General features: G+C 40.6%; 3 protein-coding genes across 3 annotated transcripts; all 3 read right to left on the bottom strand.

Moving 5' to 3' along the window:
• Positions 1–1,946: 1,946 nt before the first annotated feature.
• On the bottom strand, positions 1,947–7,686 carry LOC141014335 (histone H4 transcription factor). The gene is made up of 10 exons (XM_073488077.1): positions 7,643–7,686; positions 6,970–7,165; positions 6,217–6,443; positions 6,016–6,127; positions 5,789–5,941; positions 5,625–5,699; positions 5,131–5,251; positions 3,720–3,858; positions 3,469–3,593; positions 1,947–3,331 (listed from the first exon to the last, which is right to left on the bottom strand). The coding sequence occupies exons 2-10, from the start codon at positions 7,118–7,120 to the stop codon at positions 2,899–2,901; spliced, it is 1,536 nt and encodes a 511-aa protein (XP_073344178.1). The 5' UTR covers positions 7,121–7,165; positions 7,643–7,686; the 3' UTR covers positions 1,947–2,898.
• A 5,808-nt stretch (positions 7,687–13,494) lies between these two features.
• On the bottom strand, positions 13,495–20,188 carry map6b (microtubule-associated protein 6b). The gene is made up of 3 exons (XM_073480259.1): positions 19,458–20,188; positions 17,288–17,501; positions 13,495–13,704 (listed from the first exon to the last, which is right to left on the bottom strand). The coding sequence occupies exons 1-3, from the start codon at positions 20,186–20,188 to the stop codon at positions 13,495–13,497; spliced, it is 1,155 nt and encodes a 384-aa protein (XP_073336360.1).
• A 716-nt stretch (positions 20,189–20,904) lies between these two features.
• thap12b (THAP domain containing 12b) lies at positions 20,905–26,284 on the bottom strand. Its single transcript, XM_073480248.1, has 5 exons — positions 25,991–26,284; positions 24,920–25,040; positions 24,721–24,828; positions 24,591–24,627; positions 20,905–24,473 (listed from the first exon to the last, which is right to left on the bottom strand). The coding sequence occupies exons 1-5, from the start codon at positions 26,077–26,079 to the stop codon at positions 22,591–22,593; spliced, it is 2,238 nt and encodes a 745-aa protein (XP_073336349.1). The 5' UTR covers positions 26,080–26,284; the 3' UTR covers positions 20,905–22,590.
• Positions 26,285–26,750: the final 466 nt, after the last annotated feature.

Below are 26,750 nucleotides of genomic sequence, written 5' to 3'. Positions count from 1 at the left end.
TTTTTTTTTAGATATTCCATGTGGACACTCAAGAAAACCAGCTGAGACCTTCAGCCACTTCAACAGGAGCTATCCCTCTGACCTTTACACATCTCCACCTTGCTGCAGCTGTCCGACCCAGAAGGAAAAACTGGAACAGGCCCCGAACCTGCACTGGAGAGAGAAACTCGCTGAGAAGCAGAAACAACATAGGAGCCTACAAGCTGCTACGGCGAAGGATTTACTTCTTAGAGACAAATCCTGGGATCGAGCGGCGACTCCTGAACCTGACGGCAGACACAACGACTCATTTGATCGGAAAAGGTCACTTGAGGGCGACAGCTTCGTTAGAGTAAAGAGGGTGAAGCAGGAATATATAAACGACCGGTTTGATTCTTCACATCCACCTTCACAGCCCGTAGCAGTGCAACATAGAAGTGATTTGTCTGTGTTGTATCCTAACAGCAGTAGATGTAATGTTACCAGAACTCCTTATCCAGGAGCTGAAATGCATCCTTACCAAACTGCTTCATGGGAGCCACTGTGGGATCTCCACTCCAGACAAAACGCCCTGAAAGACTGCTCAGTGAATACCTGCAAAACGATCAGGATACCTCTTGTAGCACAGAGGCAAAAAGAGACTATTCATGGCTTCTGTGCACCACCTCTTTACATGCCTCTTGCCTTGAGGCAGCAGGAGACAGTTAACCTCAGAGGGAGGGAGTTTCTACACTCACGTCAGGAGAGCTGTCATCTCCAATGCTGCAGACATCAACTCACTCATCCTGGCTTTCTGGCAACGTCCTACCCGGGGCCCTGAGTCTCCCGGGTCTGCCTGACAGAAACAAGAGCAGCTGTTCTCATTACAGCAATCAGTGATTTACAGTATGTCTGTTAGGTTCACTGGTGACTCTGGTCTGAGTATGAATTCAACAGAGCTCTGTCCAACAAATAAAAAAACAAAGATACTATTTGCGCTAGAACAGCTTTCATTAGAAGTTTATCAATAAAGCATGCTGGTCTGGAAAACTGACAGAATCAATTTCTCAGATGGATTTTGGCAACTGTGCAGTGAAACCTACACTGTAATGATTCCCTTGTTAAATCAGTTGTTTGAATAAAAATATTAAGATGCATGTGCTTGCTCATTTTTTTTATGGTCAGATGATACCGTTGATCATGTTCGGAGGAGTAACAAGTTTAAAAATGTTGAGTTTAAAAATTGAATGCAGCTGTGTTAAGACTTAGGTCAATTTTGACTTTCATGGTTTGGCCTTTTTTAAGTTAATAAAGTAAAAAATATGAAATAGATAGTTGATATTAAAGAGATAAAAAAATCATAATTATAAGATTAAAAAAGTCAAAAATGTGAGACAGTGTAATTGTATCCTAAAATTATGACTTTTTATCTTGTGATTTCAACTTTTTCTCATTATTTTGATTTTCTATCTTTCCACTTTCTTTTCTAAAATTATGACTATTTATCTGATAAGTTCAACTTTTTATCTTATAATTATGCTCTATGGGATGTTTTTGCTTTTAATCAAGGCTAAGTTTTCATCCATTTTTTCTTTTTCTTTAACTGGCAGGAATGGGCTTCCATAGTACTTAGTTACAGTGGTGCTTTGAGTGAAATGCTATCATCAGCATGCTAACATGCTCACAATGACAGTGCTGCATGTTCACCATCTTCGTTTAGCACATTAGCAGGCCAACATCTGCTGATTAGCAATGAACACTGAGTACATTTAAACCTGAAAGAAATGCCGTTAAGGTAATTTGGTCACAAACCAAAATATGGGAAAAATAATTTTCGACCTGCTGGTGGCGCCTACTCAAGTACAGTACTTGAGTAAACGTACTTAGTTACTTTCCACTTTTGCTGACTGACCGACCGACCTTGCAACATTAAAATCCCTACAGCCACGCCGCAAGTGCGAGTGAATAAACAAACAAGAGTTGTTCACTTTTGTATAAAAAATGTATTTAAAATTTATAACAATAAAATTAAGCAACATTCAAGGCTGCAATAAAAAATAATGTCTTCTGAAATCCTTCATCCAGGCACCATCATGGAAATATCACAGAAAATGGAACATGGTGTGTAAATCACAACATTTCATAGATCTGGCTTTGTAGTGCTTTAACTTAACTTTTGGTCAGAAACATGAACCTATAAACCTTTCATACTGGAAGAAAAATACCACTAACATCTGGCTTTTGTCTTCTGTGGGAAAGTGTACAATCAGCATTAATTCCCAGATCAAATTACTCCGCAGTAGTCACAGGTTTTTATCGGAGATCTATCTAGCTCCGATCGGCAGTGATGGAAACGTGACACCTGGATGGAGACGCAAATCTTTGCCCATTTACCAGAGTGATGCTATGATGTACGTTGGAGTTGCGGATGTTGGCGCGTAAATGGTTTTTTATCCATCTTGGTTCTAGCAGCGCTCGAACATCATTCACTCGGCACAGAGTTTGAAAGAGACTGAAGTAAAAGACATAAAAAAGGCCTCCATGCTGCTTCCTACTGTTCCCTGTTTGCACATTCGTGTCATCGAACGGGACACACCAGGAAATGGAAAAACAGAGGCAAACCCGTCTACTAGCAATGGGAAAAAAGCTGATTGCCTATTTTCAACTCTGCTGTAAAAATGTTTTACAGGCAGTCTCTTTAAAGGGACACATCACAAAGCTAAACTGAAGCATCAGAACTGCTAAAATGTAAGCGTGGTCTCCGAAACTGGTGAAGTGATCTCAGTGTAACACCACTCCAACAACACTGGAGACCAGGAGAAACCTTCAGCCAATGACAGCTCCGCAGCAGAATACGCTACAACAGGTAAACCAATTTAATCGCACAAGAGGTACTAGAGAGCCTACAATGGATGCATAGTGCAGTACAGCTAGGAGGAGTCAAACCACGTCCATCCCAAGGCCCCTCGCGACCTCCGTTAGGGCCTGAACTGCTCCAGAAGTCCCACTAACATCACAGTCCTCCTGGGACAACCCTCCAGGCTCCTCCTCAATGTGAGGGATGGTGCTCATCACACAGTAAACAGGAGAGTCACTGCCTCTGGGGCTGGGCTGAGACGAAACGTCCTCGCCTCCAGAGAGCTCCGAGGAGTACGAGGAGGAGGAGCTGGACGAGGGCGAGGACGATCCTGCGGGGGAGCTTCGGCCGCTCTCTGGTGTGACCTCAGCCCTCTTGTTCCGGCCGCTCGTTCTCTGACTTTTCCGAAGGCTCTGCGGCTTTTTGGCCATGTTCTTCATGATCTCCTTCGTCACTTCCACGGTCTCAAACCGCACCATATTTACTTTGAGGAAGCCGTCTACATCCTTCCTGTATCTGTGAAGATATTATTAAATATTATAATTAAATATTTATTTAGACTTGTCTTATATTATCTTTAATTACAGATTTATTATGATTTATTACAGGTATAAAAATGGTTGTTTCAGTGGTGATTGGCTGTCGTGACCAACCTAAAGCGGGAGTGTCCAGACGGCCACTTCAGCTCGTGCTTCTTGCGAAGGTGGAGTGTGAGAGTGTAACACCAGGAGAAGACCTTATCACAGAGATGGCATTTATATTTGGACATCCCCCCGACCTGTTAAAATATTATGTGACGCTGTTAACAACAAAAAAGCATCATCATCATAACTGTCACCAAGGTAACAGCAGGTTGTAGTGATGGTCTAAAGAGGTTATACAATATATGTTGGTGCTGACGAACCTCGTGCACTCTCTTGAAGTGGTGGCTCATAGTTTGGAATGTGTGACAGGAATAATCACAACCCTCCACTGTGCAGTGATACACGGTGCCCTCGTTGTGAACCTCTGTGTGCTTTTGTAGATCGCGCTGGTTTTTAAATCTGTAAAAAAAAAAAAGTCAACAAAAAACATGATTTTATGATGCTGATATGAGTCCAACAAAGATATAAAATACTACTTCACACACAAGTAATGTTGTAATTTGTAACAATATTTATTTTAAATTTTAATAGCACAAATGTTCACTCAGATATTTTCATTAAGTAAAACTAGTAATACTACAGTGTAGAAATAGTTTGATCCAACTAAAAGGCCTGCATTAAAAGATGTAATGAAGCAAAAGTACAAAAGTATTAGCATCAAAATATCAAGTACATATTATGCAAAAAGGCCTTTTTCAGAATAGTGTATATTATATTATTGAATTAAGATTATACACCACTTTAATGTTGCTGCTTGTAAAGTTGGAGCTAATTTGAATTACTTTATAAATTGCTCAGTAGCTACTTAACTTCCCCCTGGGGCTCAATAAAGTCTTCATCTATAATAATCCATCATTCTCTATTTGTGGATTATATTTTGAACTATTAATCGGAATCTGCAAAGTTATAAAGGTATCAATTTATTATTATTATTGACAACAGTACTGGGTATGATGGATGCTTGTTGTTCCTCTTTTGTTTGGATTCGTTGTAGGACTGCACAATTAACAGCAATATTACCAAAATCACAATATGGCCAAGTGCGATAAGCAAATCGCAGGCGCTGCAATTTTTTTCTTTAAAAAGTAAAATGTGTTACAACACACCATTAAAAGTGAAGCATTCTGGTGCTACTGAGATGCTCCAGCCAACATATCATATCCCCCTGTCGGGAAGGAACACGCTGGTTTGGTACACACCTAAATTTGACCCCCACTAAAATCAGACTGTCAAAGTAATCACAATGTGAAGTGCCGTGGATTTTCTGCAAATCGGATTACTTAAAAAATACACCAGTGACATGGAATACACATGAAAGTTACAACAAAATGTTGAATTAATAAGTTACTAAAAGGTTTTTTTTCCACTGTTTGGTAATCCAAAGGAATGCTTAGGATAAGGAGACTCCTCTATAAAGGCTGTATGTATAAAGGTAAAGCTCCTGTTTGTGGAGCAAATATAACAGAGGCTATCTGGACTGGAAACAATGTGTTGTCCTACCTTTCATGATAAATCACTTTAAAGATATTTTATGGAAAAAGCGGAAACTTGACATCACTACCTTTGATGCTAAATTTACAAAAAAAAAAGGTAAAGTATTCCTCAGCCCCGATTTTGCCAATGTACAGATGTTGTCAACGGGACATCTAATCAGCAGTTTTGAGGGTCTACCTCTTGTCACAGAAGTCACATGGGAAGGGCCGCTCGTCACAGTGGCGGAACCGGATGTGGATCTTCAGAGCTGCCAAAGTGGTGCAGGTCATGTCACAGAAGGGACACTTTACCTGATTCACTGAGAGTAAAAGACAAGAAGACAAGAAATAATGTATTATTATTTTTTATTATTGTTACATGTAAATTTGTTTAATCAATCCATGGAACAAGACATTGGACATCAAACTAACTCTATGACAATATGATTAACGACCCGCTAAATGGATCATCACAGCACAATCTGCCTTACTGGAGTTAAGGACCTACTGTTAGTGAGTAAATACCTCCTTAATCACTTAAATAATAAGGTCAATATTGTCAAACAGCCGTAATAACAACATGAAGACTACTTTCACATGATATAACCCTATACTTACAACATCTCGATATAAATAAATATTTATATAAGAATGATTGAAAAATGATTTCATCATCAAACAAAAAACAATTACCGTGCTGACGAACATGATCCCTTAAAAGTCTCTCGCTGGAAAAAGCTTTGCCACAGTGTTCACAAACCAGCGACTCTGTTCAAATGAAAGGAGAATGAAACAAAGTCAGCATTTATGAAAGACCTTCAACACAGAAATGATGCAAACCGAAGTGTTCGTCTCACCTACTGGCTCGGCCTGCCTGTGTAGGTGGTCAAACAGCTTTGTGTTGCTGGAGAACATGCTGCCACACGTGGGACAGGCTACGAGTCTCTCCTGAGTGTGGCTCCGCATGTGTTCTCTCAGACGATACCTGATCTTGAAGAAGGCATCACAGCCTGTAACAGAAATATGAAATATAGATAACACTATAACAAGGAACATCTTCAGTGTCCTCTTTGCTCAGTCGTACCTGTCCAGTGGCAGAAGAGAGCCTGCTGTTGCTGTGGGAGAGACTGTGGCTCAGCACTTTCAACATGATTGTCAACATGTCGGTAGAACCACTCAGGATTGTTGAATGTACTCTGTAAAAAGACAGAAATATTAATTCTATAAAAATGCGGCTGTGACTCATTTGATGAACAATGATTGAACTTGAACTAAAAATACCTACATCACAGTGTTCCCACTGGCAAACGTATCCGTCTGATCCTTCGGGCACCAGGTTGTTGCTGTGGACTCCTTGGTTGCAGCTGGGCAGATCAGGACGGGACTTGAGAAGTTGTGACCCGACGAACTTGAGCTTACCGTGGTAGTTGTGGAAGTAAGCATGGACCTCCAGCTCTGCGGGGCTTCCCATGGATAGAAATTCACAACCATTCCAGAGACAAGCAAACTCATCTAAACAAAGAGAGGGAAGAGTTGTTGCAATAAAGAAATGACAGCAGGTTTTGTATAGCTTTTAAAGTAAAATTGATGCACTTTTCAAGTACGGTAAAGGTACCGAAACCAACAATTTCCAGAAACTCAAAGCCTTCAGCATCACATCTGAACTGTTACTGCAACACTTCATCTAGTTTACAACTGCACCCTGCTTTTCATTACACATTCTCTATACAGAAAAACACCATTAAGAGGAAAACTACGCAGTTTCATCTTTTAAACGCCTCTTACTAAAAGTGCATCTGTGTGTTACATTTAAAAACGAGATCCCATGATTGGCTACATCTCAAAACCCCACATGTAAACACTGAACATCTGAAGTTTCAGAGATTTCTGTGATTGTTTCTAAGGCTGTTGTCTTCTAGTGTAAGGCCTCCTGTGCAAAATAGATCTTGATCTCATTGAGATGTCCTGACAACATGAATGTCAGAATGAACGACCTTTCCTATTATTTTCAGGAACATCTCCCAGCCTCCTCACTCACCCAGCTCCTCTAAGGCATCGTTGTCTCCCAGGTAGTCCTTTAAATGCAGGGACATGTGATCGCTCAGCTCCTCCATGGTGTGGCCCTTGAAGTCGCATGAATCCCACTCACAGGCCACCTCAAAGTTGTCCAGTCTCTTCGTTGTCATCATGATGGAGATCAGTGTGTGCTGCTCACACAATCCAGACCACCTGCACTGAGGCACATACAGCGACCGACATTTTAACAGAGAGATAAAATAAACTATGGGCTAAAATACCTCAGCTAAGAAGCAGTTTCACAGGCTAGAAGTGGCTGGAAATTAAATCTTTTAACCGACGTTAGCTTAGGTTAGCTGATTATCTATCAGGCTACTTGTCTATATTTCTGTCTGAAAGTTAAATAACCAACACAACGTTTACAATCTTGTGCAATCTAACGAACCACGAAACTAGCAAACAGTTGTTTAATCGTAGCTTGGTGTGTTGTGTTCATAGAAAAGTTAGTATTTTGGCTAACAGTGTAGCTCCCGCTGAACCTGTCAAACCTCTCTTTTTATCCTAAACAGCAAACGTTCATTAACATTTTTTAACCGTTTAACATGTGAAATATTTAACATTTTAATAGAGAATCTGTACAAACACAGTAATGTTTCATACGCTTGTGATACACGAAGCTTGTAAATGTTTCTTACGGGTTTTACTGTCACTTGCTGCAGCAGCTCTCTTATCTCTTCCCTCCTCTCAGCTTGTCTCGGTTTGTTTATTTCCGGTCGGTCAGAGCTCAAAGCGGAAGTCGTTCTTCTTCGTCTGTTTTTTTAAAAAAAACGAGTGACAAGAAGAACATACCGCCGACTACAGTACAGGAGTGCAACAACAACAAACTGGAGTACATGTAAAATGTGTATTCAGGTTTTTAGAGACAAATTGGAAACTCTGCGTATGTTTACATTCAATAGGGTGATATTAAGTTGTTGTTATCATTAATAATTGGTGTGCAATTGACAAGTTTTAGTCAAACACAAGTGTTCAAGCCTCATTTAACCTTTTTTCACTACACTAAATTTCCTATATATACACTGTAAAATCTGACAAAGTGATCTTACTTCGAGGAAACCAATAGCCTCAAAATTACCAAGTAAAGTGGACTAATAATTTTAAGTTGTTAAAACCTTTTAGCTCATGCAATTTAAATGTAATAGTCTACTTTAAGAGTAGTTTGCTGCAGAAGTGCTTGTTGAAACCACAATAGTACTTAAAATGAGATAATGGAAGCCATACAGGTGGTGTTAGATCCAATTTCAATATTAGTCATTTTGATAGACATATTAGATATAAAAGATGCCAAAAAGATTTATGAAACCATTGTGCAATTGACAATAATGTCTTTACTTAACTATAATTTCCTGTATATACACTGTAAAGTCTGACAAAGTGATCTTACTTTGAGGAAACCGATTACCTCAAAATTACTTATTAATTTTAGTCTACTTTACTTGGTAATTCTGTGGTAATCGGTTTCCTGACCTTTTCAAAGTAAAGTCAACTTTTAAAATTTACAGTGTAGATTTATAAAAGGTCTAGACGCGTTATTAAAACATTCCTTCCATTGTTGAGTGCTGGACCAAGAAACAGCCATAAGCTCACATAAAGACTTGAAAATCTTACTTTATTTGGTTAATGTTTATTTGTATTCATATTAGACTTGGCCTGAGGAGGGAGCCTAAATAAATGCTAAGATTGTGATGTGATGACATTATTTACTCTATCATTCAATCTTTTGTTTAACTGTGTTGTGATTTGTATTATTTTGTTTGTTATATTTCCTTTTCCTGTAGAAGACATCATCCATCCATCCACCCATCCTTAATTGCCAACAACACAACAATTGCTGTCGTTTTTTCATGTATAGTTTTTTTTTTGTTTGAATTGTATTTAATCTTGACGATGCAGTTTAGCATAGTTCCAATACAGAGAATGCAACTGGTTTGCTGCACAGAGAGTTTATAGCTCTTGCTAATTTTCAGCTCTTGTCCTGTGTTGGACTTTTACATGCACAGCTTTCAATGGTCAGTATCATAAAACCACAATGCAATAAAATACACATACCTCAACACACATATCGCACTACATCAACACACAACACAGTACATCAGCACACACATAACCTATATCAAAGCACAATAAGCTAAAAATGGGTACAGCTTTGTTTTGCTTTTAGCCAATAGCAGTTGATAATCCTGCCATAGGATATGACAATCATCATACCATGTACATTTGTCATCATCCTGACTGTTAACGCCTGACAATGGCTCCTATTCTGCACTGTCACATTTGTCATGTTTAATTTCTTTGCTTTGTATTATTACTCAACAGAGATTAGAGCCAAGCAGGAAGAGAGTTAAATCATGCCTGGAGGAAAAACACACCCTGAACACCCCAAGAAATGGAGGTTAGGGCGACGGTCTGGCACACTGTGGAGACCCTCTTGCAGCCTCCTTACTTTATATCCTGGTTCACATGATGCTACGACAGCAATGGATCTTCACCACTAGAGGTCATTATTTGCTGACTATCAGCACCACACTCTGCCATGTCCTGCCTGTCCAAAAAATATAATATTTTCATGAGGGTGCGTGCAAGTCTCACAATATCGCGCACTGATATTAACAATGCAGGTTATCAAAATAACCATTTATGTTGTTGTGTACGTTTTTATCCAAATCTCTCTCAGGTCGGCATGCTTGTGTGTCAAAGAACGATCTGATCAGACTCATAAAGTGGGAACTCCCCTCTGTGGCCTCTCACATAATATATAGGAGACACATAAACAGGTAAACCTAAAACCTTTTTTGGTTAAAACTGCAATATTTTTGTTTATGACAGTTACATCCACAACGAGACAGAAATGGAAACTCTTTTTTCATAGTATATTTCATACAGAGTCGAAGGGTATGAGATCTCAATTTTACCCTTTCAACACAACATAATAAGCTATGTAGGTGAGACTGTTACCAGCCAGACAAGTCTTTTAGAGAAGGGACAGCACTTCGGCAGCTCCAGTGCCATCGCTGATCTGTTATTCAATATTTCATGCTGCTCTGCAAACATAAGGGCCCATAACAACTGAATTATTCATGCAGTTTTATGTCAGGATGACTGATTCACAGGAAAATTACCACCAGCATCCAAAAGCAAAGCAAGTGAACAAACTGAAAAATGAGCAAATAATGTTTTCGTTCTCCGTTTGACCTTTGTTTCATTTAGTATGAATGTTTTGTTTTAAGATGAGGCCATTTTGCATTTCTTAGTTCATCCCTGAACTGTAAAAAAAAACCAAAAAAAACAAGGAGGGAACAATGAACTGATGACATCTCACATTAAGAAAAATATGCTATAAATGGCTCAAAATGTGTGCTGAGTTTAGGATTAAAACATGCGGAGCACAGCATGCACACTCCTAAAAAAGCCTTTCATACTGTGCTTACTTTGACCTCTAGGAGTGCTGTGGGGAAAGAATCCAGGTCTGGAAAATGACTTCCCAGATTTCACTAAGAATATAATAGATTTGTAACAAACCAGTGATGATTTAACATAAAATGAAGTAATTCAGTTTGCTTGACTGCTGTAATTTAGTGCCAGATTTGCTTAGAAACGACTTCCATATAGTTTCCAACCCAGTTTTGTAATGCTTTTTATGTTTAAGCAGACACATGCAATACACGTGTCCATCTATCTTTCAGAGTGACACCATCACGGTGAGCATGATGCTGCATTTGCATCAGTATGAACATACTGAACACTCTAAGAAAGGGCTCGACTGGTGAATTCATATTCCCAACAAATGGGGACAGGATTTCACCAGAAACTGCTGTCTGCTGCTAACTGTAATCTGTTTCTGCATCCATGACTGTAGTAGCTACTGTTAGCTTGTTAGCTCAGGTAGCTGGATGACCAGGGGAATGTTCGCTCCGGACAGCTGGGAGAATCATCACCACAGTTCATAAATGTCTTTAACACAATGTCAAAACTAGGATTTCTTCACATTCTGTTTATGATTTTAATTTATGAACGTTTTAAGCTTAAATTCAAACATGTTGCACCTTTAAATATCAGCTTATGTTGTGGTATTTTACTGATGCAAATGAATGTAAGTGGAAGTTTAGGTTATTATATGGAAGCATATTGCTGCCAAGCCAGAAAATGAAATTAAAAAGATATTGTAACATTATTAAGAAGTACAAACGTATAACAAGAAACTATTAATATACGATTTGTTGTTATAACATAAAATGTTTCACGTTATCGCAAGACATTTTTATGTTTTTGAATCAAATTATAATGTAAAATGTTGTGTTATAACAAAAGTTATGACATTATAACAATAGTATATTATTATAACAATAAAGGATTCTTGTCATAGTGTGGTGATTTTGTGTTGTTATAACGTGAAAAACATTGTTATAACAATAAACCTTTTACCTGACACTGCTGTGTTTTTCTTTTCTGGGGCAACAATACACTACCATTTTATTAAACAATGTAAAGTTTGAAATTTAACAACAAAATCGTTGAAAATGCTAATATCCATTTAAAAAATTACATTTTGCGAATACAAACTTTTCACCTTTTATGTTAATTTTGTTATTTGATATATAGTTACTATTCTATTAATGTCATGCCTTGATATTTCAAGTGTTATCTCACTATTAACAAGAATATAGAGAATATATCGAATAAAGGTAAATTACTTCTTATTACTGTGGTATTCAAATGTTCTTACATCAAATAAAAATAAAATAAAATACAATTTGTTAAAAAAAATTCTCATTTAACATTTTTTGCAACATTTCTACAGCTAAAAAGTAATATTTTGTCGGAGTGTGAAGGTGAAATACCGTTATTCAGTTTATAAAATACACTTATGACACTAATGTCCAACACAAAGGATAAAATAAGTCACAGCACAAGATTCTGTATCATCATTTTAATCAGAGTTCATTCAGAGCAAGCTGAGAATACAAGCACAATATCACAACATGTCTGCAGCGGTATGACACTGTCATATCATCGTTTCACTCTGGTCTGACAACACACACGCGGTCCAAACCAGACGAGAGATATAGCACCAGGGTGTCGGAGTGCATAGCAGCACGTCTGGTGGTTGGGTCAGACTTGATGCTATAGCAGGCAGCAGGCTGTAGAGGTCAGACAAGGAAAAGTCGCTCTCACACTCACACATACACACACTGAAGCTAAAACTGGAAGCAGACTCACGGTGGGTATAGTGCTCGACTCGGGCCCTCGCGCTCTGCAGCCATGTTGGCGCTAAGGGCATCGCGGTGCATGAGTGTGTTAACAACCAGAGAGGGAAGGGTGTGTGATGGCATTTTAGTAAAAACATGTCACACTCACATTGAACAGAGGTGATTTTGCGCATTTTTCAGACAGCAGCATTTTTAAAGAGCTGAACTACAAGTCCTGGCCCATTCCTTGTCCTTCAACACCTGGAGAGATCAGAATCAGTTCTCCTTTTACAGGCCTATGTGCATCTTTTGTTTTAGCGTTACAGCGTCACAGCTCAGAGGAGAGGATGGAGCACAATGTCACAAAGTACTGAGTCATCGTTAAACTGCAGTATTCCTGTTAAATCAAAGGATCTCCATTTAGATTGCAAGAAATATGTTTGTGGGTGAAACCATATTGCTGGTGTGTTTTATTTTAGAGCTTTAACAGCCACTAGACTATGATTTTTGTTACTGTATGTACTTTTCGGTGTGACCAGAATCTATTTCTACACATGCATTATATTCGAAAAAGGTCTTGCTCCTATACATTTATCTTTATAATGGCTCAATTTACAAGCTAAAATGTGACTGTGGCAATATAGTCTGCTAAAATGTTGCTACTCAACCAAAAACAGGGGTCCTGCATGCAAGCCGTAGCAATTATATTACAGTTCATTTGGTTCCTTAGCAACCAAACTGATGAAACCAGATATCATCCAGAACAATGAAATGAAAACCAGGACCATACAGCGGAGGCACTGTAACTAGGAAACGCAACCGTAAAACAGATTTTGTACTTTCACAAAACCTCTCAGAGAAAAAGCATCCCCTCGACATTTTTTTCTACAATCATTTTAATATTGATCTGAGTTGTCATCCATTCAGACGAAGGTAAAAATGCCCTTTCATACACGCATATGTGTACTGATGGCTCTTTTTTTTTATAGCTCGATGCCAAACAGAACTCATATAAATAATGTGCAAATTATGTGCTCAATAATATAAAGCGGTTCAGTGCACCAAAATACAAGGAGTCACATACTGTACTTTCGCACATTTACATACACACACTCGCACACACACGCGCGCATTTTACAGTGAAATTATTTGCATTAGTCTAAAAGCTCAACATTGGTGCCCATTCAAAGGTGAACGATATATGACAGGACAGCAAAAACAACAGGAAAAGAAACCAAAGGGAAGAAGTTTGCCTAATTCGTCAAGTCGCCTTTGATCGAAGGTGTGGACATGAACTACTTTTAGTGCTTCGCTTCAGCCAGTCTATTGCTGATCTCTTTGCTCTTCTTTGTGACGACTCCGCCCGGTTTGGGTTCTGCGGCGCCCGAAGACGGCTTCTTCTTGGCTGACTGGGAACTGGCAATCTGCTTCTCTTTTGTTTTTTTCACCATCTTCCCTGTTGTTGTTGTTGGTGTCTTTTTTGGTTTGGTGCGAGACACTGGTTTATCCACCTGGAAGAGAAGAGTGGTGAAAAAATACTGAGATTGAGTTAACAAAAAATAGTCAGTCAAGCTTAGACTGACGTTAAAGCAATAGTTTATTATTCTGGGAAATGGACATATCTGCTCTTTGCCGAGAGCATGATGATAATATCGATGCCACTTTCATGTTTGTCAGTAAAATATGAAGCTACAACCAGCAGCCTTTTAGCTTAGCATAAAGACTGGTTACAGGGGGAAACAGCTAGCCCCATCCCCTCTAAAGGAAAAAAAAAAGTGTTTTATGTGGGACTACTTCCTGACTGGGAGCAGTGACTTCCTGGAGCCTTCCCATGACGGCAAGACTTCAGAAAGTTTAATATTTAAGATAATCAGCTGCTGGCGTTAACTTCATATTCAACAATATGTAGGAGAGGTATCAAACGTAACATCAAACTCTCTGCAAAAAAGCAAATAAGCGCATTTCAAAAATGTGTCAAACTATTCCTTTAGATGATTGCTTAATTCATGGAGACTTTAAATCATGTCAAAGTCCTATCTTATCATGCAATACGTACCTTTTTTTATCCTGTTACTTAATATAATGACAGGCAAATGACACCATAAGATTTCGGTGACATTTGCTTTATGTGGTTAGTGCAATGAAGAGAAAAAAAAAAAAAAATACAGCACAAATTTTATGTATTTGTGCCTCTCCTTTTATAGAACAGTGGTTCGTGCATTTATCCATAAAAATCAACTTTAAAAGAACGCATAACATACAGTACATGGTTTATATTAGTACATGATGTTAGTTTTACTCTTTAAAGAATGAAACGTTTTTCAACCATTAATATTGGGGCAAAAACTATATGTTTAAAAAGCAGACGTGTGACTGGAGGATTGCTGATTGAAATTCCTTTACAGACTCTTTCTGCACAACAATGAAAGACTTCTTGACGAGTCCCCAAATGTTCAAGTTGTATAAATGAATTAGTGCACAGCAAAAAAAGTTGCAAACATGCTCAACTTTTGCTGAATAAATAAACCTTAAAAACATGTATATTGTTAAGGATGACAAATGTTTGTTAGAAAATAGGCTGTTTCTGACAGTAAACATGGAGGGCTCTATTTCTGTGAGTAAAAGGACTGTGGTGCAAAGCGATTTCGCCCAGTTAAAATCAGGACGAATATTTGTAGAAGGGGACTGTGTTGTTCATGACCATAAAAACGTTAAAAGTGCACTCTAATCTAAATATATAAAAAAGATTAGATTCAACCCGCACTAATTTTATTTGAAGAATGTATTTAAAACTTCACAGCTGCATCATACTGAGCTGCAAACTGTGGTAACAGTCAGCAGACATCAACAGCTGAAAGGATAACATCATCTGCAAACAAGTGTTACCAATTCCTGATGCCAAAGGTGTTGTAGACCACTTGCTGCTACCACTGGCACATACTCTTCTGTGTCTCTCCACCCACTTGTATGCAGTCAAATTGATGGTGAGCCAATTGTCTGCAGACATGTAAAAAATTGTGATTTTGCCTCGTGTAATTTGCACCGTGCCTCGTCACCAAAATAGAGCCCTAAACAGCACAGATCTGTTTAAATGTAAACTAATCAAATGTGAAGAAGGTTTATCGTCTTGGCTTTCACCGATGCAATGAATCCTTCTCTTTAGTTTTGATTCTTGGTAATATCATCTCAGATTCTTTGTTTCTTCCATTTATGAATGAATCCACCCTCTTGCATAAACCCACAGAATATGCACAGTCAGTTTTTTAAAACCACTAAGCTGCATAAAGAGTGGTGGGTGGTGCAGGCTGAGAGGTGGGCAAACAGTGAAGATGTGGCAGATACTTTTTGCAGGATTGCATCTGGCAGCTGGGTGATACATGTGACTGTGGCGCGTACTGGCCAAGGCGCATACTGTGTGTGTATGTGTGTGTACAGTATGCACGTTTGCGTCTGATCATTTTGAGGTCAGCCTCCATGCCTTCTAGAAGAAACAGAGAACACACCTGACTACAGCAGATTAAGAACAGAGCTGCTCTCAGTCTCTGAGACGTCCTACAAGAATGAGAGAGGGAGTGGCCATATGAACACACTACTATAGACACAATATAAACCAATTTCATGTCTGAGCTGTCGATAACATGCACACACCAATCTATGTTAAAAATATATTCAAATAAAGGACTACTTTAATATGATAATCCAAAGTTTGGATATAAATGTAACATTTCAAAATGATGCAATAAATATTCCATATATTGGTATGTAAAATTTGCACGTCGTAAAGTCGTCAGAATAATGTTGGCATTGTACTTTTCTGCAAACCACAGTAACGGATACTTGCCTGGTGAGAGACCACTGGATATTTTTAGCTAGGCAAGACATCACTGTTCAAAACAGCTGTGAGAGTCCACTGTTCAAGACTGAGTTTCAACATTTGCATTCAGTTTCAACGACTGGATATTTTTCGCAAGGAGAGAGACCAATGTTCCAGACCTCTGTCGAGCGAGAGATCACCATTCAAGACAGAGCTTCAATATTTGTAAGCACGAAACCACTGGAAATCTTTAGCTATGCAAGAGACCACTGTTCAAAATGGCCTCTCAAAATTTATAAGCGTGAAACCGCTGGTTATCTTTAGCTAGACGAGAGACCATTGTTAGTGACCGCTGCCAAGTGAGAGACTGCTGTTTGAGACGGCTGCCAAGCAAGAGACTGCTGTTCGAGTCGGCTGACGGGCAAGAGACCACTGTTCGAGACAACGTTTCAACATTTGTAAGCAGGAGACGCCCTGGATATTTTTAGCTAGGCAAGAGGACACTGTTTGAGTCGGTGTTTCAACATTTGTAAACCCTTAACCACTGGATAATTTTAGCTAGGGGAGAGACCGCTGTTTGAGACCGCTGCTGAGTGAGAGATCCCTGTTTGAGATGATGTTCCAACATTTGTGAGCACGAAACCACTGGATATTTTTAGCTAAGCGAGAGACCATTGTTCAAGACGGCTGCCAAGCGAGAGACCACGATTCGAGAAGACTAGACCCTAAGTTCAGCTTTGTCACAGCATAATTTGAAGTTTGAACATAAAGAAATGTAACATTTCAATATATCTGTGGTTTGCAGAAATGTACACTACCAACATTTATTTGGGCAATCAGGTTATTATTGTTTGTTTAGGAAAAATGTACACAGACTGGCTATTTAAACATCTTACATACTAATTTATCTGCATGATGCAATAGTTTAACAATGTATTTTTGGTATTTTTGATCTTAAAATTTAAATATTTAGCTAGATTTTTGTGTGTGTTCAATAAGTCTGAGAAACAAATCACCTGCCATTAGGCCACAAAAATGGATGGCATGTGAAATAAAAAAGGTTTATGCAGCAGCGCTTCTGCTGAGTAAGAACTCAATTTCAAAACAAAGTCAAACTGACAAACAGTGCGTTAATCACAAAGTACTAAACCTTGGCTATAACAGGGCTAATTAAGTTTTAGACATGGCTATAATTCACTGTACTTAAAGGAAACTCATGGTGGTAGCAGTAGCTCACAGACCTGCACTAACATTAGTGGATCTGTGTGTTAAGTTCTCACCTTGGCAGGTTCCTTGCCAGGCTCGCTGTACAGGCTGCGTATCCTCCTGCGCTCCACCACCTTGTTGTCGGTGGGGTTAACCTTCACCTGCTCCCCCTTGTATGTGGCGCTGTAACTGGTTTCCAGGCTGGTCTCCTCCGCTGGGGGTTTATACTGAGATGGAGCTTTGATGGGCTTCACTGGTTTCACATCCTTATATGCCTTGAACTCAGTCCTGGGGAAAAGCAAACAGAAAGGGATTGTACAGCTGCAACGTATGATTACTTTTATAACCAATTAACTGGCAATTCTTATTCTCGATTTATCGAATATCTTTGGGTTTTGGCCTGTTATTTTGTTGTTAGCTCTAAAAGGTTTAAAGTTACTGAAACTGTTGAAAAGGAACATTGCGTGTTTTGTAACAATTTAGTCCCAATTATGATCTGACATATCATGAAATGACATGTCATGTCATGCACCAACCAGTTTGGTCATGCAATGAAAATCGCAAGTTGACAAAAAGTTTTGCTAGTTATGTCTTGTGGTGGCTTATTGGTCAGTGCTCATGTCAAATGTCATATACACATCAACATGAGCAGCGATCTGAGTGCAGTTTAATGTAATCTGTTGTCCATTTACTAACAGGGAAGGACTAAATTGGACCGGACATATATGGACAATAAGAGACTTTATATAGCTCTGGCATTTATAATGTCTCATGTTGACTGTAGCTCAGCACCAGACTGTGCAGAGCTGCCAGTTTATTGCTGAGTACCTGATTTATATCACAGGATCCTGTTGGCCTATTAATTTCTCCATACTGGCAAGATGTTATTTTTAGCACTGATGTCAAAATTCGAACTTTAGACTTACTTTCCAAGCCCTGTGAGCTTTGACATGGCAGCATGGAGTGTTTTTAAACTCACTTATTATGGATAATAAGGAGGTAACACTTTCTTGTGTATTGGCAGTCTATCTCTAGAGTAGAATAATAGTCAACTAAACATTAAATTAGACATATTATGTTCATTTTCAGGTTCATAATTCTGTTTTGGATTACTACTAGAAGTTTTTTAAGGCCCCGCCTCCTGAATACACAGTCTGCTCTGATTGGTCAGCTGACACACGTCTGACCCAGCAGCACTTAAAAAAAAAGAGCATCTGTGTTAAATCATCCTAAAAAAAGAAATTATGTAAATGTGTGACATGGTGACGTAGTGTGATGTCACAATGTCACAGAATTAAAGGCGGGACTACTGACGAGGCGTTTCAGGAGCAGCATTTTCTGTGGGAGAGATGAGCTTCTGTTGGTGAAAAAACATAATAGGTCCCCTTTAAGAGATTTTTCTTATGACTATGTATCGAAATGCAATGCGTACTACATTTTGTTTTGTTTCTTTCTTATTTGTTGAAATCAAACATAGTTTTGTATTGACAATTATTTGGTTGCCTGAATGTAACAAGGAAGCCTGTTTTTATGTCAAACATATGAGATTGTTGTTCAAAGATAAAGGTCATGTTTTTTCCTGTGTAAAACTGCTTCTTATCATCATTAATCTCATAAATGTCATGCAAGTTTGGTTTTATTGCTTACAAATTAAGTTAAACGTTAAGTGCGTGTCAGTCAAGTTCATCTGTAATAAGTTTATCTTAAACAAATTAAAAATGGAGAAAAATTAGGGCACTGGTACATGGTATGTTAACTTCAATATTTCATTGGGGGCAGACTGACAGAGCCAGTGAGTCTTGTTAACTTGCATGCATTATGCATCCTTAATCCAATTCGGAGGAAGTCTGTGCAGAGAAACACGCACGCTAAGACACATGATTACACCGAGACCCTTTTACTGGCTGTTCTCATTCATGGCCTACTGCATTGATTTGGTAGTACTCTTAGGGAGGATAAAGCACAAAATCAATAATGCAACCTTTATCAGTTTGCTTGGGAAATCACTGGAGATTGTAACCAGAGATACCAAATATCCTCTGATGTTCTCTAAATTGTATCACTGGACAGAGCAGGCTGGCATATAGAGGCTATTTGTTAGTTGAAATGTTGTGTAACAGAGGGCACTTGAATGCAGCACTGATAGGAGTAAAAAGTCACAGAACTTTTATTCCAGTGATGTTAGAATAAATGAACAATACACGTCTCTCCCCCCTGATGCTCCAGGATCTGTCCCTCTCTTACCTGTAGCTGCTGGAAGTCGACATCACCTCCTTTATCTGTCTGTTCAGCGCGTCTGCAGCTGCTCTGCCTTTCCTCTGCTCGGCGCTCGCATCTGCGCCCATCTGCGCCTCCGTCTTCTCACCCGCTTTCCTCTCCGCTGACTTTTCCCTCTTCACGCTCTTCTTCGGCACATCCTTGGTCTCCTTCTCCTGCATCTTCTCCTCGATCTCGCTCTTCTCCACGCCGGTCTCGGCCTCGGCGGCAGCGTGCTCCAGCTTGCCGCCGCCCGCGCTGCGCTCCGGCCCGCCGGTGGGGCTAGGTTTGGGGATCCAGGGGTGGTCGTGCTTCTTCGGTATAGGCCAGGGCTTGTAGTCCTTCTGATACTGAGTTTCGTTGTTGAACGGGGTCGCCGAGCGCTGGTACTCGTTCCTGGGCTTGCAGCTGGGCTCGGGGCGCACTCTCCACGCCTTAAAGTCTTGGCGCATGACGGACGCAGTAGAGCCATCTTTGCCCGCTGCGGCACCCGTCGCGGGCGGTGCCTTCCCTGCCTCCTGCTCGCCGGGATGCGGCTGGGTTTCTATGGCAATGGCGCCGGCCCTCTTCTGTCTGGGCTGCGGGTGATGCGGGAGATGCTGCACGTCGGCCACATCCGAGTATTTGGTGAAAACCAAAGGCACCGCGATGTCCGCTTTGTCCAGCTCGGTCCAGAAGCGGTTGATGCAGCAAGCACGCGTAATGCACGGCCATGCCATGATGGCAGGGTAGCAGGATGCTGAGAGGAAGGAAGGAAGGTGCACAGAAAGACTAAATAAACGTGCTAATAAACGTCCTACTCACGACTCGAAGACTTGAGAAGGCTCCTCGCCCTGTACCCTCTGGGTTTCTGTCCAGTCAGGGTTATTCCTCCTTCTAGCTTTATGTAATATCTCACCAATCTTTTTGCCTGTGAGACTACAAGGAAGTAGAGCCCCCACGCCTCCCCCTCTTTCTCCTCCTGCAGGCTATTTGTTCTCACTGGAAGTTTACGCGGACTTTGGGCATTCGCCGTGGAGCGCACATTGCCGTCTGGTTGCGCATCAAAGCGACCCCACCCACATTTGTGTGATGCTGGGAGATGCCCGGGGTCTGCACCGTGAGTGCGCACGGTGAACTATCACCTGAGCTCGTCACCGTCTGGCCAGCAGAGGAGGGAGGAGACACGGTTAACCCCTGCGCTGCCAAGACAAGAGGACATCAGGTTCACACCACAGAGGATGGAGCAGCAGCCTATTGTTGTTGCATGAGGAGGAAATGGCCGAGGTTGTTGCGGAAAACACACATGAAATAAAGTTTGACTTCTCCTTCGTTCTCAGGTTTACTCGTTCCTTTTGTACACTTAAATGTTTCCAATGCAATTTTCATTTTAAGGTGGTAACTAGATGGATCCGACAGCCTGCATGAAACTGAAAAAAAGGGCAAAATAGCATCATTTTGCTGTACAAACGAAGGTTTTATTACACCAAACTGTAAACAGATTTTGAAGGTGTGTGTAAAATCTGATAATAAACACTGGCAAGAAAGAAAAGAACAATCTTGGCATAAATAACGACCACAATACAACAGGACATGAGGCAAACACGCTACACACCAGGATGGTACTTTCATCTAGAAAGAAGAAGTGCACTAGCAGTTCAAGCTTTTTACTTATTTAAAAAAACAAAAACAAACATGGCTTCCCAGTGAGCATGAATTCAGGGGTGCTGCTGATGTTGGTGTAACTGCTCCCTCTTGTGCTGCTCCTGCCTCACAGTCAGTGGAGAGGAATCGAGATCCAACAGTGACTTTGCCTTCACGTTTAAAATATAAGATGACGGTAAATGAGCCGTTTATGGCAGTTAATGTGCGCAGGAAAATCAGAGGCTAAACAGAAAAATATTATGAAGGAATATAAAAGTCTACAAAATACTTTCCCTCAGATCACAGCGTCATTACAGAGGAGGCTCATTTAATCAGAAAACAGAATGACAAAGACTCAGAACGTTATATTTACAGATTATTCTCTCAACACTTCTTTACATTTCTGAGATTTTGTGGTGTTGCAATTTTTACTGAGTCTCCATGAGGTATTGAGTATCTGTCTTAATGTTGTCCTTCCTTCTCTCACTTATTTACAACGCAAGATTGAGCTGGATGCTTTTAAATCAGGGCTGCACAATATTTAGCTTCAGCATCGACATTGCAGTGTCAAGCAAGGCAATGTGACTCAAGCACGTCATGCTGCAACTCTCGCTGCCTGATACAAAAGCAAAACTCGCACAGTTCTCATTTTCCATGACTAATCAACAGGAGATTACATCATTTAGTCTGATTTAAGGGTTCTTGGATAAATGGGAGTTTGTTGCTTGTTAGTGACATGCGACAGCGAGACACCAAACACTATTCATGATCAACTTATACAAAAAACTGGGCCTACGTTGGTCGTTTGGATAAAAGACCCCAATCATTCTAGAAATATTATGTATTACAGGGCTGCATAATTAATCGCAAACTAACTGACAGTGCAATATCCAAAATCGCAAGAAGCTGCCATTTTTGGATGAAGCTAGAATTACTGTGGTGCTGCAGAGATGTCCTCATCTATAAATCTTGTTCTCCAGATGTGAGAGGACATGTTGGTTTGATACAGAGCCAAATAAATGTCTCATTATTATGATAGTATTAGTTTTTTCTGTGAAAATGAAATCTGTGATGCAAAATAGGATCAGTCCCAATATCTGTTAAAACAATAGAAATATATTTTTTGACCAAATCGTGCAGCCATTATTTATAGCTATGTTTTACAAATAGAGCTATTCACATTATCTGGTGAAAATGTATGTATTTTTCGATATCGCAATATGTATCATGGAGAACCAAGCCATTGAAATGTCAGTTTTTTTCCAATGTCATGCAGCCCTAGCTTAAATACAAAGTTGTTTTTTACCACATACAACCTCAGGGAGTGAATACAAATGACATCCATTACTTTCTTAACATCAGCATTAATATGATTAGTCCTTATATCCAGGTGTCGAACACATAAATGAGTGACTAAAGGCGGATGTGCTAATGACTGACATCATATCCGTTTCATTCATTTTGTTCCAGATCAGCGAAGCTTAGTGTCAGTGTCAGATCATTTCATCGTATCTTCCTCAGCTTCAGGATCATCCTCTGGATACAGTCTGCAGTATTTGTCCACCATGACGTCCAAGTCGTGTTTCACATGAGTGTTAATGTTGAGCATGGCGAGACTTTTGTTCCACAGCTTAGTGGGCGTGCCGTCAAGATAAGCCTGCAGTCGCTCACTCGCTGTTTCACTTTTGTTCTCCTCTAACTTCAGCACTGGCAGGTTGGAGAGCACCTTGAGGAAGGAGTTCACGTTAGGGAAGAACTTGACGTCCGGCAGCTGAAGGGTTTCGTGGATGGTGGTGGGCAGACGCACCTCTTTGCCTCGGTGCTTCCACTTGATCCTCCAGCAGTGAAGCTCCGCGGCAAGCGTGTCTGGGCTGGGGAGGTCGTTGCGGTAAACGTCGGCATAGTTCTCCTCGGTGGTGTTGAACTTCATTTGGCCCATGACGGCTGGGACAAGCGACAGGCACTTGAGAGCTTTGAGGTTGGACTCGGAGAACATGTCCTCCACCTCCTGCATGACGCCATGAATAACAGGGACCGTCACGTACTCCTTAAAGTACGCCTCTGCTTGGATTTCGCCCACATCTGCTGCGCGCTGTTTTCGGAGAAACAGCCTCGGAATCGTCACTGGAATCTCCATCACGTTGGCCACATTCACAGCCTCCTCGTACCAGAACTCATGGTAGACATCTATGTTGTCATTGACCTCGTTGAGTGAGTGCAGGACAGCCGTTAGACTGTTGGCAGCAAAAAACACATCAAGTGTTTCCCCCTGGAGATTCCTCCCGAAGGCTCTGGTGAATACGAGAACATTCTTTAAGATGACGATGGTGACAATGATCTCAAAGTCAGCGAGAGTTTCTGCGATTGCATACGCAACCGCTGTGGTCGCTTCAGCAAATTTCCCATCAGCGTTCTCCCGAATGTTGTCCATGCACAGCAGCAGGGGCGGCAACATATCGAGCAGCACGTCAAAGACATTGTGCTGCTCTGTCCATCCCGTGCTGCAGGCCTGTTTCAGAGCACTTCCTTTCTCTTCATTTTTCTGGTAGTGAGCAGAGATAGCTTTCTCCAGTTCATCCTGAGTGAACGGGGTTCTGAAGAAAGCACCAATCCTCCTCAGAGTCTCCATGACGACCTGGACGTTGGGAAAAGGCAGATTGTTGGCCAGGTGGGTGTTCAGCGCCATATGAGAGCAAGACATGTGCAATGCCAGGGGATACTTCTCCATCAGTAGTACTGCCACAGCTTTCATCTTGGTGGTGGTAGTACCGGTGGCCTTGTGGGCCTGACCACGACAGTCCTCCATGCTGAGCCCCCAACGGTCGGTCAGCTGGGCCTCCAGCCTCTCCACCAGTGCAGACTCGTCACCATCAAACAGCAAAAAGTCCAAAAACTCCTCTCGAAGGGTGTTCTGCTGATTCACGAAGCGTAAAAATAGAGGCAGGTGTTTGTCACTGGCGAATTCAACGAGGTCACCCGTCACTAAGGAGAAGAAGCGACTCTCTCTCACCTCCATCAGGATCTCCTCCCTCACCGTGTTCTCACAGATGTCCAGGAGCTGGCTCTGCTGGGTGGCAGAGCAGTATTCTGTGTTCACAGCTGTCGCCTCAAACCGCTTCTTCAAGGCTTCATCTCCGGTATTCATGCGATAATCCAGAAGGGCCTGGAAGTTGTTGGACATGCGCTCAGCTTCAGACGTTTTTTCAGCCACGAATGGGATGCTCTGTTTTCCTAACATGACCAAAACCTCGAACAAGGACCTTAGGTATTCACGAAACGCCCTCTCCTCTGTGGACAGTTGAGGTTCATCGTCATTGGTGCTTGTGCTGTCCTCAGCTGCTGCGTCTTTTTTGCAGTTAAGCTGTTCAATAGAGGATGCCACTGAGGGAGAAAATCAAGACAGAAAGCGCGATCATTTTAAGTTAAATGATACTTAATGAAATTAACATGAAAATATTTTACATATATGACCACAAATGAAGAGTTCTATTTACTTACATCTCCTTTCTTTAATCTTCTTTAAGTCTTCTTCAGTCTGAGATTAAAAAAAAAAGATAATCAGACAACAAATTTGTCAGTTATGCTTAAAAGGTGTATTTGATCAATTAGCTAATGAACATTTTCTCACCAGTTCTTTAATCCTCTTGCGATGTCTTGTATGAGGATTTTTCAGATGGCTTGTCAGGTCAAATATAGTTGGGATGGCTGTATCCTTCAGTACAGTCCTATAGGGACTCTGAAAAACAAGAATTTCAAATAAGCCATTTTTGGGAAATAAGTGAAAACATGCTGATAGGCTGTTGACCAGAATCGTGTGTAATACTCACGGTTTTGCACACCATAGCTGGGTCAAAGTGTTTGGCACATAATCTGTAGTGCTTGTTCAACTGGTCTGCTGTTTTTGCCTCTAGATCTGCTCTGCGGCAGTTCTCTACCCAGATTCTGCATCTAGAAAGGAACCAGCAGCGTTATTTGACATCTGAAAAGCAGTAACGTGCTGACGCAGTAGCTGTATCCGTATAAACTTCAACGCATCATGTTTATACAGGTCAAGTGACAAGCCAAGATATCAAAGAGCTAATCACAGCTATGGAGACAAATCTCACATTGTGGTGGGAAAAAGTTCTTGCACCAGCTAAGTAATACGTTGTTTAGAACATATTTTTCATGCTTTATGTTGATTATTAAAATATGAAAATGGTCATCGTGTTTCAGTCTGTAGTGTGCATTGCTGAGACTACATTAGATGAGCTTGCATGTTGAAGCCTACTCAAGGGTCTTAGTTTCCCATCAAATAGACCCAAACTCATTCTGCCACACAGTAAGATAACTTAAAGGGGCAGTATGTAGTTTTGGAGAAGAAATTCAAACTCAGAGTTTAAATATTTACAATATTAATGAGGTAAAAATACAAGAAAATCAGAAATATAATTTTTTTCCATAACTGAGTAAACAAGCTGTTCTCAGAGGAAAATAAGGTCCACAGAACACTGTTTGAAGCTAGAAAGGTGGCAGGGTCCGTCACATGTAAACAAAGTAAAACAGTATGAAATTGTGTTGTCCTTTAAGGTCATTTTGTTTATTCAGCCATGAAAATTATTTTCTGATCAGTCAATGAAGATCTTTCTCTTCTGATTAAAATGTCTTCACTACAACTACATAATGCACCTTTAACCCTGATATGCAACACAAACACTCAAGTTGAAATAGACTTATGTGACCTGGCATATACATTTACTGCTAAATAACTAAGAAACAGTCATTTTCTTCAATTTGTGTGTACATTGGTGTTGGGAAATGAAATTCACTCCTTCACTCAACATGTAAACGTATGATTTCAGTACAAAAGTCAGACTAGTTAAACAGTAGTCACATGAAGTTCGTCAACGATGCCTTACCTCTCTGGGTCCCGTGGAAACCGAAAAAAAGCCAAATCTGACTGTGTGCTCTTCCGTGTACAGTTTGGGGCCGCGCAAAAATTCGGCATGCTTCTGGCTAGGTAGTTAGCTTAGCTAACTTTACTGACTATTACCATCTGCTGACTTTATCGCTTTCGCTAATGAGCTTGCGTGGACGCAGATGCCGTTTTTTAACACAGACAGACAAGTTGTACGACCTGAAATTGTGTCCGATAGGCGTTTTCCATCAACAACTATCAAACAGTGCCGACTTGATAGACGACACATTCAAATCGCTTGTATTTGGAGTTGATCGTTGTGCAGGACGATGTCCCGCCCACACGGCACCTGATTGGACGAACCTGAACTCTGAGGGGTAACTATTGGTTGTTCGTGCGACACGATCTAATACATCGACCAATTACAAGACAGCCAATCAATTTTTCTTCTTCTTCTTCTTCTTCCTCCTCCTCTTCTTCTTCTTCTCCTTCTTCAATGCTGCACTGCTGCCGCCTACTGGTTGGTTAACTCACTACATGAACGGAGCTAGGCTAGCTAGCGAGAAACAAGGGCAGGGCGACCAGGTAGATTGTCATTGTATTTGCTTCACTGGGTGATGTACACTCGCTATCATGCGATTAAACATTTTTGATGAAGCCATTTAACTGACTGTATGTAGAAAAAGCAGGTGGCTAGCTACTCTGGAAAAATAATAATCGGCAACGCTAGCTAACGTTATGTACCATCATCCGTTCGTCTC

The sequence above is a fragment of the Pagrus major genome, chromosome 2 (genome assembly GCF_040436345.1).
Source record: "Pagrus major chromosome 2, Pma_NU_1.0".
NCBI lineage: Eukaryota > Metazoa > Chordata > Actinopteri > Spariformes > Sparidae > Pagrus > Pagrus major.
This window is presented reverse-complemented; position numbering and strand designations above follow the sequence as displayed.